At 34.9% G+C, this 17,738-nt stretch overlaps 1 protein-coding gene and 1 long non-coding RNA gene across 3 annotated transcripts in view; one reads left to right on the top strand and one right to left on the bottom strand.

The window, feature by feature from the left end:
- The first annotated feature begins 365 nt into the window (after nt 1-365).
- LOC139700566 (uncharacterized) lies at nt 366-1,077 on the top strand. Its single transcript, XR_011703752.1, has 3 exons — nt 366-477; nt 554-622; nt 705-1,077. It is a non-coding gene; the product is annotated as an uncharacterized lncRNA (long non-coding RNA).
- Nucleotides 1,078-9,977: 8,900 nt separating this feature from the next.
- The window catches only part of garz (Sec7 domain-containing protein garz), an 84,308-nt gene continuing 76,547 nt past the window's right edge, over nt 9,978-17,738 (bottom strand). Inside the window, exons 31-33 of one of the 2 annotated variants that reach the window (XM_071599105.1) lie at nt 15,693-16,025; nt 13,263-13,323; nt 9,978-10,231 (exon numbers count right to left, since the gene is read on the bottom strand). In XM_071599105.1, coding sequence (XP_071455206.1) covers nt 10,101-10,231; nt 13,263-13,323; nt 15,693-16,025 — 525 coding nt within the window. In that variant the 3' untranslated portion in view covers nt 9,978-10,100. The remainder of the gene's footprint in view (nt 10,232-13,262; nt 13,324-15,692; nt 16,026-17,738) is intronic. The other variant, XM_071599106.1, reaches the window with a different exon arrangement.

Here is a 17,738-nt window from a genome sequence, read left to right on the forward strand (position 1 = left end):
ATTCTTTCTTCCATAAAAAAGTATGTTTTGTGGTGAAAAACACAATTTTGTAAAAATAATAAAAAAGTACCACTAAAAATGTCTTTTCCCAAGAAGTGTGTGCTGAAGTGTGCGAACTGCCGCTAACTACCAATCAAAACTGGCGGGCTTTGCAATCTTGTTTATGGAACTAGAGAGAGAGAGAGAGAGAGATTGTTTAACATTAGTTTTATTCTCTATTGGAGAAGAGGATTATTTTATTTTCCAGTCATATTTCTATTCTCACTGGTTTTTATTTTTAATTGATACTAATCGTACTAATCACAAGATTAATAAAAAGTCGATAGGTCGATGCGATAGTGAATTGGTTCGATTCTTTTGACGCGCGAAAAGTGTTAATCAGTACTCTGCTGAAGTTGTATTTTCATTGTAGTTCTTCGTTGAAGAGAGACGTTAGGACAATGGTTCGAACAAAAGCTGATTGTTCTAGAATAAAAGGTCAGTGAATCAAAATGAGCATTTAAGTAACATGTTGAGTATGTGTTCTTTTTATATATTTAATATCCTTTTTCAGCATCCGGTGCAAAGGCTCCTAGGAAATTTCCCGCGATTGAACCTCAAATAACTACCAGCAGTGGCTCTAGTACGTAAGCACATTTAATGTAACGTGCTTTTAAATATATTTTGCCTAGAAAATACTATTTTTTTCTTCTAACCAAATCTAGGCCGTAATTCGGGAGGTAATTCATACAAACCGCAGCCAACCCCCAACTGGCAGAAAGAAATAACTAACTTTTTTGGGAAGGACGACGGAGAAGCAAAAGAGGACACGGACAATTTCAAATCCACCGTAAATGCATCTACGCAAGATGAGCATTTATAGTTTTTTTCCTGGCCAAGTGGTACCTTATTGACTATTCCAAATTCTTGAGTGAGAAAATACAGACATTATTTGTTTTGTCCCTGCAGTGGTTTTTGAATCCCATTGATATGCATAGTGCAATATTCATCTTGTTAACGCGAGGACTATTCTACAGTTATTTAAATTTCCATGTTCATACGTGTGTATGCCTAGATGAAGAATAAATAGACTCAAAACCCTGCAAATAACAGTGCTGTATTATTTCAACAGTTACCTCAATAATGTCATTTTACATTAATTACCATTGTTTATCAATAAATAGGTTCTTTTAAACTGCATTGTGGTAAATGTTAAACCAACGCATTTCTTATTCGTGAATCTCTTGTATTGCTGGATATAATGTTGCATGAATGCGGTGTTATGTTGGTAAATCTGGTACCATTAATTCGAAGGTAAAGTGGGAAACTGGCTAACCACAACATGCAAAGGTATTAAATGTTTCCCAAGACTGGTAAAAATCTATGGCCAGATTTGGGGAAGGTCACAACTTTCTTTTCGCTGTGTAGAGCAATATTTTTTTGAGATCTCTTAATTTTTTAAACTCTGGCCACTTTTCCAGGAATGTGACGCGGTTGCACATTGAATTAGATCATGTTAAAGGCATAGCAAGTATAATATGAAAATTAAACGATGCCACTGTAATGAATCGGAAATACATTAGAGGAGTATAGCCTATCTAGTGTCATCCAGGAAAACTTGTGCTTAACTCCTGCACTCGGAGCAATGGAGTTAGGCCCGACTTTTTTACCGACAGGTTGACAATGACTACTGTTTTTCAGATCTTTATATTAGGTAAGACTTGTCACAACCGTATAATTTTACCGATAAAGCCGAGTTTTTATGGATAAAAAATATTTTAATTTATTCGTTGCCCAACCTGTTGTTTGTGTATTTTCGGACTTGGTAATCTAGATTTGCATTTAAATGTTGGTGCACACTCCGTCACACATGGCTGCATCAATGTACCATGTGAGAAAAGATGGTGAACATTTTAATTCCAGTATTACTACCTAAGTTGTGGGCATGTTAAATTTGTGCTCCAGCCCATTGCTAAATGAGAAATTAGCATGCCGAGTCTGGTCAGAAGGAGGAGGTGACCGGAAAGTTGATGGCATATGATGTGAAACTATCTGATGATTTCACATGAAGACGAGAGAATAGGTAGATAGTTCATGTTGTTGAGTTATTTGGCATAAAATTGATTGATTTTAGTTATATGGAAGAGAATGGGCAGGTAGATATATGATAGCTGTTCTCTCGCTGAGGGGGTGGACAGATGACAGATCATTCTGGATGGTTGTGGAGACCCTGAAGCAGAAGCTATTGCAGGAAACCCATCGAGTGCAAGATACCAGCAGTGGCCTTTGTCACTAAGTACAGGAGAAACAAGAATTCTGGATTATCATCAAATGGTGAGAGGATGAAGCAGAAATCAGAAGAAATAGGTATGCGACATTAGTAAGGTTAGGTTTCATAATTATGGGCGAAGGGCTCATGATTGTTCAATTAAAAATCCAGATGGTTAAGAGTGCAGTTTCTGGAAACGCAGCTATTGCTTGTTAAATCTGACCCAGGGAGTGGCACATTGATTTCAATTCATCAGCTCACATGACTTGATATAAAGTCTAGTTATGTGGTTTTGATAGTAATGTTAGTAAAAACCTTTAGTTTAGAACACTTTGGTGAAGTTACCAATAATAAAATTAGTGTTACAGGTGAAGTGGTAGAACACAAACCCAGTTCAGAGGAGAGTGCAAACAGGTACAGATGCTGTTTACTGAACAGTGACATAAATTCTTATCAGGCAGGCTTTGAAAGTGCCTGGAAATACCAATAAATAAGTAATGTAAAACTACCTTTGGGTTTTTTGAATTTGGTGTGAACACTTTTGATTTTAGTGAAGGGGGTGAGTGATCTGTGGATGACAATGTTGAAAGACTATTTGTACCACGGAGGAAAGTTGAGAATCCTCGTGTTAGAAACTAAATGGTGAGTCATTTAGGGCACGAAAATATGGCTAAAGGAGCTAGAAAACTGGAATCAGTCATGAAACCTCTATACTGTATTTAGCTGAGTGAACCAATAGAACTACCGCATACTACAGGTGTCTCTGGTTAGAGGAATGTAGCTCTGTAACTACCCTCGCTCTGAAGATTCCTTGTTCAAATTATTTGTGGCTATGGTCTCATTTTCAACAGTATTGAACAGTATCTTCATCATTAGACAATTCATGATGTCATATTAAGTAAGTCATGCAGTTTCCTCATTTTCACTTGTATGTCCACTGATTTGGCGTATTTTCTGCATTACTTCAAGCAGCATTTCATCCCAGCAGTCCTCAAAACCAAGATGATATACATGCATTTTTATGTCTTAACTTTGGACAGAATTCATTTAATCTCACTAAAATGAAATACTGCTTAGGGCTTATTAAATGAAAGATCATTTTAAAAAAACCGAGGTCATGCCTAGAATGACTGAAAAATTTAAGGCCTCAATTATGTACATAGCCTTAACGCTAGTGATAAAAACAATGTGGTGTAGCTAATCTGTAGACTAAATTTGTATAAGAAAAGTTTGCAATACATTAAACTAAGGTTTTTTAATAAGTTACTACCTATTGATGAAGAATTTTCATAAAAATGTCAAAAAATCTCAACTAAAATTATTACTTGTTGAAAATATAATTTTAATATGCATGTATTTGCAAACTTTTTTAGGGTAATATGAAGAAAAAAGATCGTTTGTAGTTCACTTGTGGCAATTAAGTGCATTTCCATCCAGTATGATTGTCTACCCTATGTTTTTTTTTTACTGACAGGTTTACATGCAATTTCTTATGCATTTGGATTTTTTTACAATGTATGTGCTAGTAAAATATATTTGATCAACCATTGTATCAACAATCACTGCCTCCTACCTAATCTCATTGTAAAAAAATTAAAATGCTATAGTTCCTAGAAGAAAGCTATAAAATGATTGTTTTTTTGCTGGTTGCACAGTAAACAAATGGCAATATCTTGGGAATGAAGTCCTTTAGAAACAAAGAAATTAGTTTTGCACTATAAGAGCTTGGTGCTGACCCAATTCCATCGCAATAAAAAAAGGAAAAGTAACCATTACATGAATTAACGTGAAAACATCTTGAAGGGGTACTTCATCAGCTTCATACATGATCAAATACAGCCTACATTGTAAAAATATATTTCACTCATTTTTTATGTCATCACAGTTTTCCAGCATAAACTCATTTTTTAAATTAATTTTCATTGAGTGGGTGACCAGTCCACATATACTCTGAGTTAGCTCACAGTCTACTGATGATAATAAATAGTGTAGCAATTGTTATTCTCCTACATCATGCAACATGTAGAGTTGAAAGTCATATCCTAAGACTTTTTAGATGACTGTAAATCGATCTGTTGCTTTGAGAAATGGGCCCCAAGAAAGGAGAGAAGTTAGTTCAGCTGAAAGAGTGAAGCATAGGTTGCCAAGCTGGCAATCTCCACATTTTTTAATTAGGAGTTGAAGGGGCTCTGAACTTCTGACTTCTTTCTATCGAGCAATGCCCAACGAAAGTTGGGTCACACGGCCTCTGGTTTCCAGAGGGGAAATTCCCCCTCTGCCTCACCCTGTTATCTCACAACTGGACTGAACTGGTTGATAGAACTGAAATTATGCTGATGGCTTGGACCCTTCCATTATGTTACACAATTTTGATAGTGTATTTGAACGTAGACTTTTACATGAATTAGTCATGATGATAACATTTTTTGGGAAAGCCTCATCTACACTATTAGTCAAGGGGTACCAATTTAACTAACACCACAGAGAATGCACCTTTAAGAGACCAATGCCTATTTGTAAAAAAAATAAAATACTACAAAATACAGCATGTTGGTGGGTACAAACTAGGTTATGCCGATATGGGTATTATGGCCATAAACTGGCAGGTCCATTGAGACAATGTAGAACTTTTAGTTCTCTTCATTGTTTCATTTTATAATGCTCAACTTGACTACAACTTTTATTAATGGATGTAATTGAAAACACTTCCCTCAGTAAGTCATACCCTTTTACCCTTCCATCAAAAAGTCACACTCTTCTCCAAGTATCTTGAGAAAAATGCATGGAAAATCATTTCTTAACACATGTTTAAAAGTTGTATAATTTACATCCCAATGGTTTTCATACATTTATTTACAGTTTGGAATGTTCCAAGTAACTAAACATAAATTCTAGTATAAATAACACCAACTATAAAATAACTACAGCAATGAGAAATATTGTATTTAGTTTCAAGATTGGTCATCCTGAACCACAAAATTAGCTTGAAAAAACAATAAGGTATATAAACTGAAACCATAAAACCTTTTGGACAATGAAATTACTTATTTGTATCACATTAAGGTAACTCAGTGCACCCACAAAAAATGGTCATATTCAAAATTATGCCATTTTGGTAACACTGCAAACAAATGCCAGAAATCCTTAAATGTATTAACAATAAAAAAGTCTAATGCAGTGACTAAACACTTTGCATCTGCCTAATACTCAAAATTCAAATTAGAATAATATTTTCGCCATAAAATACCAACAGAATACCTTGCATCCGTCAACACAAAATTAACAAAAATATGGTTTCTGCTTTCATAACAACATATGTATGTACATTTACACTAATGGCCACTTAAGTAACTTATTCCAATGGGCATTAGCAAATTTCTTGAATTCAAGCTATATTCATTGAATTATATTTATATATCTGACATTTATAGATTTATATCAACAATATATACTTTTCTTTGACTAAACAAGTCTTGACTTCTTTTTGGATAGGGGTATTCCATTTATATCACAAGAAAAATTATAGTATCAATCACAACACTTAATCAACCACTGACATAGAGACATTCATATGCTCACAACCTGCTAATTACTCTTTTCATTCTTCCAAACACAGAGTCACTTTTCATGCTGAGTAATAGAAATTTAAAAGGCTTCCCTGTATTTTTGAACATGTCAACAACTCTAAAACTTAAAACAAACATGACTGTAACTGAACATTTATACTTGAAGGTTTTCTGATGGAATGTTTGGGAACTAGTAGAGGCTGATATGACGGGTGGGCTATAAGAAGTGTGGTGATTGTTTCAGTAAGTATTGAGGGTTGTGTTGAATTGCCCAATATAGGAGGGGTTCAGTTGGTTAATTATATCATAGGATATGTATGAGGGAGTAGAGTGGCCAGTGGGAGAGTTAACCAGTTATGATGGGTGGCAAGGAGTGGAGAAATTGGGACATTTTTTACAAGATGGGTGTTGTTTTGGATTTGTATTTTGGTGTAACACACAGAAATAAATTACTTGCAAGAACTATTACCTGTTATTGATTAATAGATATTTTTCATGACGTAATCTCATATGAAATGTACCACAATATTTCTACCACCAACTCTTAGACCTTTTCATACATCATTTAAGAGCATTTCCTAGTCAAATTTATAACGCATGTTGTTGACATTTCCATCACGGCCCTTAATACTAACGGTTGGCTACATCCGAGTTGATTTTGGATTAAATGCATATTATAGGCCCTCAAAATAATTTTCTAACTTATTTCCACTGTTGAAGTACAATTTGTGTAAAGTGGCTGTCCATACAATGTGCTAAACATTTTTTGCAATTATTTTTTGTTGTCCTTCCACAACTTACAACTGAAATAATCGAATTGACATAGCAACAGGGTTGAATTGACTTTTCTGTGTGCTGAAGTGTGAAAGTAATCTATTGAACTGTACAAGTCATGTTTATTCTGAAAAATTTTAATGAAGACAAGAAATTTCAAATTTTCAGTATCCCCACTCCCTTCACCCATATCACAATCCAATTGATTACTTCTCTCCTTTAATGGAGACAATACATAGACAGCCCTGATGAAAAAATAAGATCACATACTTTGCAAAATTAAAATGCTTTGTATAGTTCAGCATTATTATTTTCACTAGATATACATAGTTGTTCTTCAATTGTGTAAGGTTATTTCTCAGACTTGCTTGAAGGCAATACAAAATTTTGTGGTTCACCCAATTTAGTAATGAAAAGAAGTACAAAAAATATACACTCTTCAAAGAAATACCTTGCTTAAGCAATTTCTATTTCAACTGAGATTTGTATTGTTTAAGTTGGAGCTGAAAAATTAAGATCAACATCCTTCATGAAAATATGAAGTACACATTGGTATGAACTTGACAGATGTACATCACCCTTAAAAGAATGTGGGTCATTATTCATTAGGGTGTCCCACTTATAAGCATTTTAACTTAATTTTGCAAAATGCTGGAACTTTGACTTGAAAACTTAACGAACCATCTGTCTCCTCATTGGATACTTAGACTCCTGGCCTTCAACCCCTACACATTAAAGATCTTTATTAGACATTTAAGCTGTTAAAGACATTTTATGAGACCTTTCTGAGTCATCCCCACCCTCTTTTTATTCATTAATCCACGGATACAAAGCTAGATTACAGTATAAACGAATTCCTTATATTTTTTTAATGTGAGCAAAATCGTTCACATAAAATTATAATAAGAATTATAGAAGCCTTGTTTACTTAAAGTATATGGGCCACTAATTGATGGTTGAATTTGATACCTGCCCAATACCTTTGGTGTATGCTTAAGGTTTGCTTTTTAGATGAAGATTTAACCCAATCCATTATACAGCAATGCAACTTCCAATCCCAAAGATGTATCCCATCACAACCTTGGAGCTAGAAGGCAAATGCTTTACCCAATGGGTTCTACATAATCTAAAGTGGCATAGCAATAAATTTGAAGGGCACTCAGCAATCTTTCATGGAGGTAATGATACCACTAAATGGGTCACTGTATATGTTGTAGCAAGTTATTATGGGAGATAATTTTTTTATACTTCACCCTCCTTCCATTTCAATTTCAAGGACTGTTATTGACAATGCCAACATATCATCATCAGCTATACTATTTGAAAACAAAACTAAGGCCTGAAATTTATCTCAAAGTAGGCTAATTTTCATTTTGCACCAGTACATTTTTAATCTAAAAACATAAATCTTGGGATTGAATAATTTTTTCACCTTTCCTGGTCACTGCTGCATGACTTTAGTAAATTATTTCCCATGGGTTCACTCAGAACAATTTTTGATCATTATTGGCCCAGAATTTAATACAGGGGGATCAGAATGTTGCAGTGGGTAATGTGCTGGCTTCCCACAGAGAGGGCCCGGGTCCAAATCCTGAAGATGGCAAATATTTTTCAGCGGTATTCTGATCTCTACTTGAGGTGCTTTGTGGAGAGCACTTCGAGTGAGTATGCTGTCTGTTGGATGGGATGTTGTGCTGCTGACCTGTGATGCCTTTCGATAAGAGTGTACTAATGCTGACGGCAGGTCTCTCTAACCTTCCTCCTTTCCCATCCATCTCTGACGGTGAAAATGACCTTAGTTGTTGGTTGCCTCCCCTTAAAACTACTACTAATTAACACAGGTGCCCCTTGCCCCTTGTATTGACCAATTACTTTTTAGCTTTTATAAAACAATTATGAATATGTTAACTGTATCACTTGAGGAATTCTAAAAAAACAACAAATTAACAATGGTTCCAGTACATTATTACAAGAAAACCATTTGCAACTAAAAAATTTAAATTTTATGCATAGGGCACTCAACAGCTAATGTTTTCCATGCCAGAGAAAATTGGATTGAAATTATACAGAATGGGTGGCAATTGGGAGGAGGTTGGTAGAAAAAAATCAAATCTGGCATTTCTAATGGGACCATACTTCAATATATGTATTGTCTTATTCTTCTATTTGTCACTCAAGTAGGATCCGAAACACTAGTAAAAAGTTCTTCTCACTCAATAGAATCAAACCCAGGTCCTAGCATATACACAATCAATCTCACCAACTCAATTACCCATTGAACTTGCTCTGGGAAAATTTGAATGCCTTTCTTGGGCATTATAATGTATTCTTTAATATAACTAATTAACTTCCTATATTTCATTACAAATATCAAAGATAATACACCCTGTGAAAATATAGAGAATTTATTTACCATAACTTGAAGACCACACTTGCTAGGTTCTGGGATCATACCATAAGTGATAAGATGGGGAAGAAATCTTATGAATCTGAGAGGCATAAAGTAATACTGAAAACTGGTTTACATTCCTATGAATTCATAAGTAAAACTTAGTTACACTGCTACAACCAATGTTGATTTCTTGGGGTATCATAAGTACAAGTGGTAATGAGTCCGGATGATCACGGGGAAAATAATCGTCCCACTAAGAGAATTTCAATATCTTCACAACCGTGTTAGTGACATTTTGGAAATATTGTTCACTACAGGAATAAAGTCTGATCTAAAAACAAAACCTGAGCAATAAAATGTCATTAAGTTTGTACTTTAGTATCCAATGCGTGTTCTGATCTATAAAGCTTTCAGTCAACTGTTAAATGAACCAATAGCAAAGTAAGTTAATATGATATAACTTTCGTTTGGTTATGGCATTTACTGTCATAAAAACACTTTAAAAAATTTCTCATAATAATAGTATAAATGAAACCATATCTGACGTCAGATCACTCCCTTATGACTGACCTAACACATCAGGGTTTTAATTTAAGTCAACAGTGCCTTTAGAGGGCTGGCAAGTCACCTTCAAATATATAAACTCAAGGGACTAGAATTAAGGCCAGATTACTCGAGGACCACTTCCCTTATGATCTAATACATTTGACAGCATATCTGCCACTTCACATTCACCCGTTGCACTTTGGGTCTCGGTGGTACAATTACGTTTCAAGAATGACTCTTACTTTACATTACTTGGGTCAAACCATACTCTTCAAGCATGAAAACATTTTAGAAAAATTCCAACTTACAAGAATGTGCAGCATCTCCAAAAACGTGTATTCGAAAGTTCTATCTTGCTCTGTCGTACCTAATGTAATGTTTAGTACAATGGATTAATTTATAACATCATTGATACAACAGAGGTATGCATTATAGAATGATTAATCACAAATCCTTCAAATACATTTAATATTCATTTACCATGCAGAGCCATTTATATATATATCTGTCTCTCAGAAAATACAGCACATAAAATCTTGAGGCTAGTTAAACAAGTGTTTATCATAAAATATTTTTAAACAGGATCCGCATCAACAGCTGGAAGAAGATTTTGTGTGCAGGGACTGTTGGATGGGCATTCAATTACATCAGGGCTAATCAACAGAGGTAAACTTCCTGCCATTATCTCAGGGGAATTCACATTCACTGAAAAGATAAATCATTAGTGAATAAAACAAAATTTAAAAAACTAGTGAGAATATATATTTATGAAGAAAATTTTAATATATTTGTTTGCGCAAAATTTAAAATTAAATAAGATACATGCATATTTACAAGCCATAAGGAGGCCATCACAAACTTTGATTACCTTCCATGGGTAAGTACATGAATTTGAAATTCCTTAGATCCATTAACTGAGAAAATATAGGACAATATAAAGAAATAATCGTTAAATAGCATTGCTGATAAAATCATTCAATGTATTCATTCAAGCATTACCCAAGAGATTTATATAAAATTGGACATTTCATTATGCAGTTTAAACAATGCCAATATTCAAGTTTATTTATGCAGTTTTTAACTACAACAGGCTTGCATGTTTGGGTGATCACTGGTATAAAATCCTACCAGGTTTTCAGAAAATAAGTGAAACCATCCATATCACTCACTCAGTTTGAGGTCTTGGTGCCGTTTTAAGTTGCACATTCCCTAAGGTATGCAAAAAGAAATTTGATTTGGCCAGCACAACACTTTCCCCATAGTTTTTCTTTCCATTACAAAATATAAGGTCACCATTTAATAATGACAGTATTGTATTACTCAGGTCTATAGAAATTATCTGTCCCTTTCTTAAGTGAAATGAAGGAATAGTATCAGATTCATCCCCTAATACAATTTATTCTTACAAACATCATTTTTTAGAAATCACTTTTCTATCAGTATTTGCATATTCCCTATGAAGGTGAATGGTCTGGGGCCAAAAAAAGGATTTTTATGGTGACCACACTCATAAGGGCCAAAAGAGCACTAATATGCCCATTAGAATGACTATCTATTATTTTTCTCTGGTTATTTGCAATAAATGATGAAGTTACGAATAACAAATTTAATCTTTTATTTATAAAATGGCACATTAATTTTTTTTCTAAAATTACCAAAATAAACAATTAAATGTGCATTTTACAATAATTCATGTTAATAGTTTTCAAGCTATTGTGACCACGAAAGTCCTATCACATATGTGCTGGAACACATACTTTGGAAAATGGCAAAAAAATGTTCTTGGGTCCTCAAAACATAGATATTTTAGCTAGGGATGTCTGACAAATAAAAATTAACAAGTCAAATGAAAAGGCCTTGGCTGACTGTGACTTATCATCAAGGCACTGAAGCAGAATATTTTATGGTATGCCACAGTTTAGGCAGATATATTTCTCCTAAAATAATTTCTTTACCAGAAAAACATGTACCCCAAATGAATGGCTTCATTGATAAGGCCTCTGGATGCTCAACTGCAAAGTTTTAACTGCAGCCAAAATAATAGACATCCCTTAAATTAACATCTCTCGTGAAATATATAATATAGGCTAAAAAAACATTCTCCCCATTCATGCAGTCAAGAACATGTCATGAGGCTGTATTATTATGAATTGAACAAATGTGTACAAATCGGATATCCTCGGACAAGCTCTTGAGGGGGACTAAAAGTTAAATAGCCTTTTGATAGTTCTCATGAATTTTCTAATGTGCTGCTTGTCTTCCATCACTTCTACACTAGTGAGAAAGATTAGGTAGACCCTCCACCTATTCATCGATACCTCCCTCCAGTACTGAACTCCTAATATCCACCAAGACAAGGCATTCCTCACATTCTGACAAGTGATTTGAGGAGAGAAGTGACTCTTCTAAAATATATTTATCTCATTTTTTAAGGGATATAATGCTAAACACCAGCCAAGCTGTGTGATTTTTCAGGTATCAGACCCTCCTGGGAAAATAAAACCGGCACAGGGACAGGAACTGGCCCCCTACCCTGATGCGTGAATTTCATATGCCATCCGGCTTAGCACTGGGTGAACTCTACCTACACTAACCAAATCGAGTTGATTACTGTGTTCATGGTTCAATGCTAAAGAGAGAGGCATTTAATGGTTAATGGGTGTTGTTAAAACTTGGCATACAGATTCTCTGAAAGCTTGGCCAAATCTATGAGGCTATCTATATGGAACAAAGTTTGAACACTTAAATTATGTTTTAGACTTAACATACAAAAATGTTCTTTGAGATAAAATATTTTCCAGTAGTATCTAGCTATGCTGGATCAACAAAGAAACTGGCCTACATGAATTAAAATCATGAATTCAATTTTTAATTGTGTACATTTTAACAATTTTTCATTTCTTCCAACATTGTAATCTTTTCCGCCTCCTACCACACAATTAGTTACCCAACACTCTCCCCTCAATCATATTGCTCAACATTTTGTTGCTATCACTCAATATGCCTGGCACCCAATTTGTCTGCCTTTCTTGGATTTCTCCGAACAACCTTCATTCTTCAATTACCATGCACAGCATTTCCTTGTTTTCCTTTCGGTCATTTTACCTTTTCTATTTGCTGAACACTGACTAAAAATTCTCCAGGATACTATGCTTATCCTCTTGCCTCAATAGCCAAGTTTCCAATCTGTAAAAAACTGTGCTTCACAAAAATGCTTATAATAATGTTTTTTATAATATTTGCACTTGGGGTCCTTTTCATAAGCTTCCTCTTGGCAGGTACATGTTGATGCAAACCATCCTATTTTTATACCAACAACAACATTTCATTGATAAGGCACTGGTTTACCAGCTTCACAATAAGACCTTCAATTTTTTAAACTAAAGTTAAACTTAGCCTACCTATTTCTTGAGAAGCCTTCACCTTTATTTTCTCATCATTGATACTCATCCAATATCTATTGCACTGTTTTGTAATGTAGGCAGGTCGATCGGAATTTTTTTATGTTCTTTAGCTAATTGACTCCAAAGCTGCATCACCAGCTAATCTAACTGATATGATGTCTTCTACACATACTTTTATTCATACAGCCAACTTTTCATATGTATCTCTTCCAAATATCACAATTTAAATATTTATATTAGGTATGTATTAGTCAAGTATAAACAGGAATATTTATCCTGTGCATAGATTATATTATTAAGCACTACATTTAAGCCAAATTTCTATTGCTTACCTTGGGTTATAGACGATGTCCAACTGCTACTGGGTAGCACTGAAACAGGAACGATTTGTGGCTGTTCATGGAAAAAAAGAAGAATTGTAATTAGATTTACAATTATTCAGAGATACAAGATGCCATGCATGTTTCATGAATGGCAAATTCATTATTTCCATGGAAATATGAAGGGAAAAATGAATTATTCATAGGCTCTTTGAGTCAGGTAAAGGTGTGGATAATGGAGATGAAAGCAGGTGGAAGGTAGCAGAGGGAATATGAAAGAGCCTTGTCATGCCCTGCCATTTTCAGGTAAAGAAAAAACTATGCCACATTGTAAACCTCAATGTTAAAATTTCCATTAACAATAATTTGGTTTTGAACACTGATTCCCTATCAAATTCATGTTTTAATACTAAGCCCATGATTAAAATTGGTTATCATAAATTTTGAAAGAAAGAGATTTAGAAAAAACATAGAAAGTCATCAAACTCGATGAAAACTATCAAAATCATATCTGACCTCAGGAATAGCAATATCCTAGGACCCAGTCAGAGTATTTGCTAACGGTGGAAAGCTATAGTTGAATTTTGGTTGTGTTCATTTCCTGGTCAGGGAATTTTCTTAAAAATGTTGTATTAAAAACTGAGATGGATTTTGCTCTACATCTACTCCATGAATTTCTACACTTTCCAAGTGTTTTTCTTGAAAGGTACAAGTGGCTTTTTCACTTTACCAATTTAAATTATGGCTCTACTACTCAATTCCCTCTGAATTCAAAGGGAACGTTTAGCTCAAGAGCTGTTCAGAGGAAAATGTATTAGAATGTACACTTATAGTGATTTACTCATTAATAAAATTAAATACTGTATTTCATCCACCAAGGAGAAAGAAGCAGATCTTGACTTGATTTATCTGATTATGAAGGAAATAAATAGCATGAGAATATCACAGAGATTCTCAAAAACATTAAAAAGAAAGCATTGAAAAAGTATGCTTGTATGGTCTCACTTGATATTTCGTTATAGCAGAAATATCCATTAATAGATATTCTGATTAACAGTTAGCTTACATTCATATATTTATCATTCCCTTAAGAAATAATATGCTTGATAACAATGTGTGCCAAACAAGAAGGCATTTGAGATGTTGGCAATAAGGTACTTAAAAGTTATTAACCATGAAAATATGTTGAATTAAAAATTACTCGGCAAGGATTGACATTCTTTACAATTAAATTGAATACAACTATGACCATTGCCATTCACTTTAAACAATGGCACATTGATTTTCACACTTGGGAAAATGGTTTGGCCATAGAAAATGACATAGGATTGAAGGAGATAAGCATGTGGAGGAAAAAATATCTCTGATGTCAATATATTCAAATATAGTAAAATTACTGTTCGAGTGAACTTTTGTGAGAGTACTCATCCCACCAATATGAACTGAAGTTACATTTACATGAAGTGAAGGCCTAGCAAGTCAAAGATGTGGTTCAAGTTCCAGTCGAAGAAACTTTTTAAGCTGGTGATCCACTCGATTCCACCTCCTCCACCATTCCTGTGTTTGTCTTTGATAAGTGTTCCTATCCCTTTTCCTTATACCTATAGATGTGTCCTCCTCATCCATTTCTCCTTCGCTGGGTGAAATAGCTCCCGATTGCCATCTCCTGCCCAAAGAATTGGGGCGTTTGGTTGCATAAACCTTCCCTGGATTTCAGTAAATTTAATGCTTCCTTGATAGATCAATTGGTTAGAGCTCAACCTGGCAAGTTGAAGATCAGTGGTTCAAATTCTGGCCAAGGAAACTTTTCTTTGCTTATAATCCACTCAATTCCACCTTCCCCACCTTTTCTGGGTTTTGTCTTTTATAAGTGTTTCTATCCCTTTTTCTTATACCTATATATATCCATGTGAACAAATATATGTTTGCTATTTGCGTATTCCTAAGTTTTTGATGGCAAGGCTACCTTGCTTTACAGAAAGAAGAAACTGAGGAGGCTATCTATGTACCGGGTGCTTTCCACAAGAAATGCAATTATTTTTTTAAAGTTATTTATTGAACAGACCTCAGAGAGACCTTCTAAGGTGACGGCGACAAATTGAAACACTTAAAAGCACACATTTAGAAAAATACACACACACATACACAAACATGTTTAATATAGAGATTATGACAGGGCTCATTTTTTTTGGAAAAAGCTAGGACCACATTCATAAGCACAATTTCTCTTGTGAGTAGTCTAAAAATCAGGCTAAAGTATACTTTGACACATTACAAGCTAGCAACTCTTATGCCAAACCTAGATCATAACCAAAGCAATATTTTTTCATTTCTGTGCAAAATATGAATGTATGCTTACATGCCCAATATTGCTGGAGAACGACCAAGATAAAGCAGTGACATTCAACATTTAGCCACTTAAGCAAGTGCATACAAACTTACCAAATGCTGCTGCTTTGAACTTTTAATAAAGCCCAAAGTAGTTAAGGGTGAGCCTTGCGGGGGATCAAAGTGTGAACGGATCGTCATCACTGGTGCGCCAACATTGGATCCAGCAGGTTGGGAGAATACATGGGAGAGGGGGGAAGAGGTGCTAAGAGATGGCATTGTTGGGTTTATCATGGAAGCAGGCATGGAGGAATAGCTATTAGATACAGTTTGTGCACTAATAGTGAATGAATATGTAATAGGTAACGTGGCAGTAAGGGATAAGGTCCCTTCTTCATTGCCAACTCTTGTCACCTTTGGCAGGTTTCCAATCGATGTGGTCACCATCTAAGAGACAAAGGATGAGGACCAAAGTTAACCTAATAGGCTTGATGATGCCATAGACACCAAAACTCTACCAACCAGAGATTAAGATGCCATCCTTGTTTTTAAGGTCATTCCATATCATTTAACCATCCTTAACTCATTTATTCTTGCAAGGATTTTGATGAAGAAAGAGAAAATACATGCATACCTTTCTTGAGCATCCATTATTGCAAGATTGCAGCAAATACTATAAGCGATGCAAATCAATTGAGGGATAATATCTCATTATTCTCTCAATCTATCTTATTATAAAATGAAGGAATGAAACAACTTAGTCTTAGTGTGTAAGATGTTTAAAGACACAGGAAGCTAATTGGGTTTTACAGAGGGCATTATTTGAGTGTCAAATTTGCTAAAACTCATAGTTGAAATTTAACTTGAGACATTAAAATAAAGGATTACCATTGAAGTTATTTAAAATGTTTAATTCAAAGGTACCATATTCCTTGGCTCATAAGATGTACCCTGATTTTTCAGGTTAGATTTAGGAAAAATACCGGATCAGAAGAAAAGGATCTAAAGTATTTTCATATTAAAACTTAATATGTGAAAAACTGAATTTCTATATTAATAAACAAGCAGTTACATATATTAACCATTAGAGCAGTTACATATATTATCATTTTTAACCCAGAAATTCGACAGCACTGCCGCTAAATCATTTCTGCGGCAGTGGTGTCGATCGATATTTTCACCAGGTTTGTCACTTTCCTCCTATGCAATGAAATATTTACCTCCGTGAGTTGGTGCCTAATTACTTTTCATTCATATTCAAGTGGCAGTTTTTGCGCTAGTTTCAGTGGAGATTTTGATCATTTAGGAGCACATGAGCATACATTATTTTACTCATATCTGCATTTGCTAAGTCTACCTTCTGACCAATAAAATTATCATTTTCCAGGGAATCGGCTTGTGCTTATACCATGTCTGTTCAAAAAATATAGTAAATTTTGAATTTCCGTGAGTTACGTATATTTGATTTTCGATTTTTTTGTGGTGTTATTTTGGTACTAATGTCTCTCACTTATGCTGAAAAGTTTGGCCATTTTGAATGTTCAGTTAAGTGTTAACAGCTGTTTTACTTGGACGTGTTTTGGCTTGCCTTTGACTTTTGCCTGTTCCAAAAAATGCATCATAGAATCTGTATAAAATTTTGTATGAAAAACGAAATTAAGTGCGCGGACACATTCCGAATGTTGACTGTGACATATGGAGAAGCTACCATGGACCAAAGCAACGTTTATCGGTGGTACCAAATGTTCTCAGAGGGCCGAGAAGATGTGAAGGGCAAGGAGCGTGCCAGACGCCCGAGCACGTCAAAAACAGATGAAAACATTGATGAAGTGAGGAAAATAGTATTGGCCAATCATCGAATCACCATTAGAGAAGTCCCTGAGGACCTAAACATATCGATTGGCTCAAACCATTCGATTTTTACCAATGATTTGGGTATGACACGGGTTGCCGTGAAATTATTACCAAAATTGCTCAATTTCAACCAAAAACAGCAATGCATTAATATTGCTAACGAGGTGCTGGACTCTGCCTGCAATGACCCAAATTTGCTCCAGAGGGTCATAACTGGTGACAAATCACGGGTGTATCGTTATGACGTGGAAACTAAAGCTGCTAAATCCCATTGGAAGCAGCAGCATGCGCCAAGACCGAAGAAAG

The sequence above is a fragment of the Hetaerina americana genome, unplaced genomic scaffold, assembly GCF_022747635.1.
Source record: "Hetaerina americana unplaced genomic scaffold, ioHetAmer1.1.p SCAF_105, whole genome shotgun sequence".
NCBI classification, from domain to species: Eukaryota; Metazoa; Arthropoda; class Insecta; order Odonata; family Calopterygidae; genus Hetaerina; species Hetaerina americana.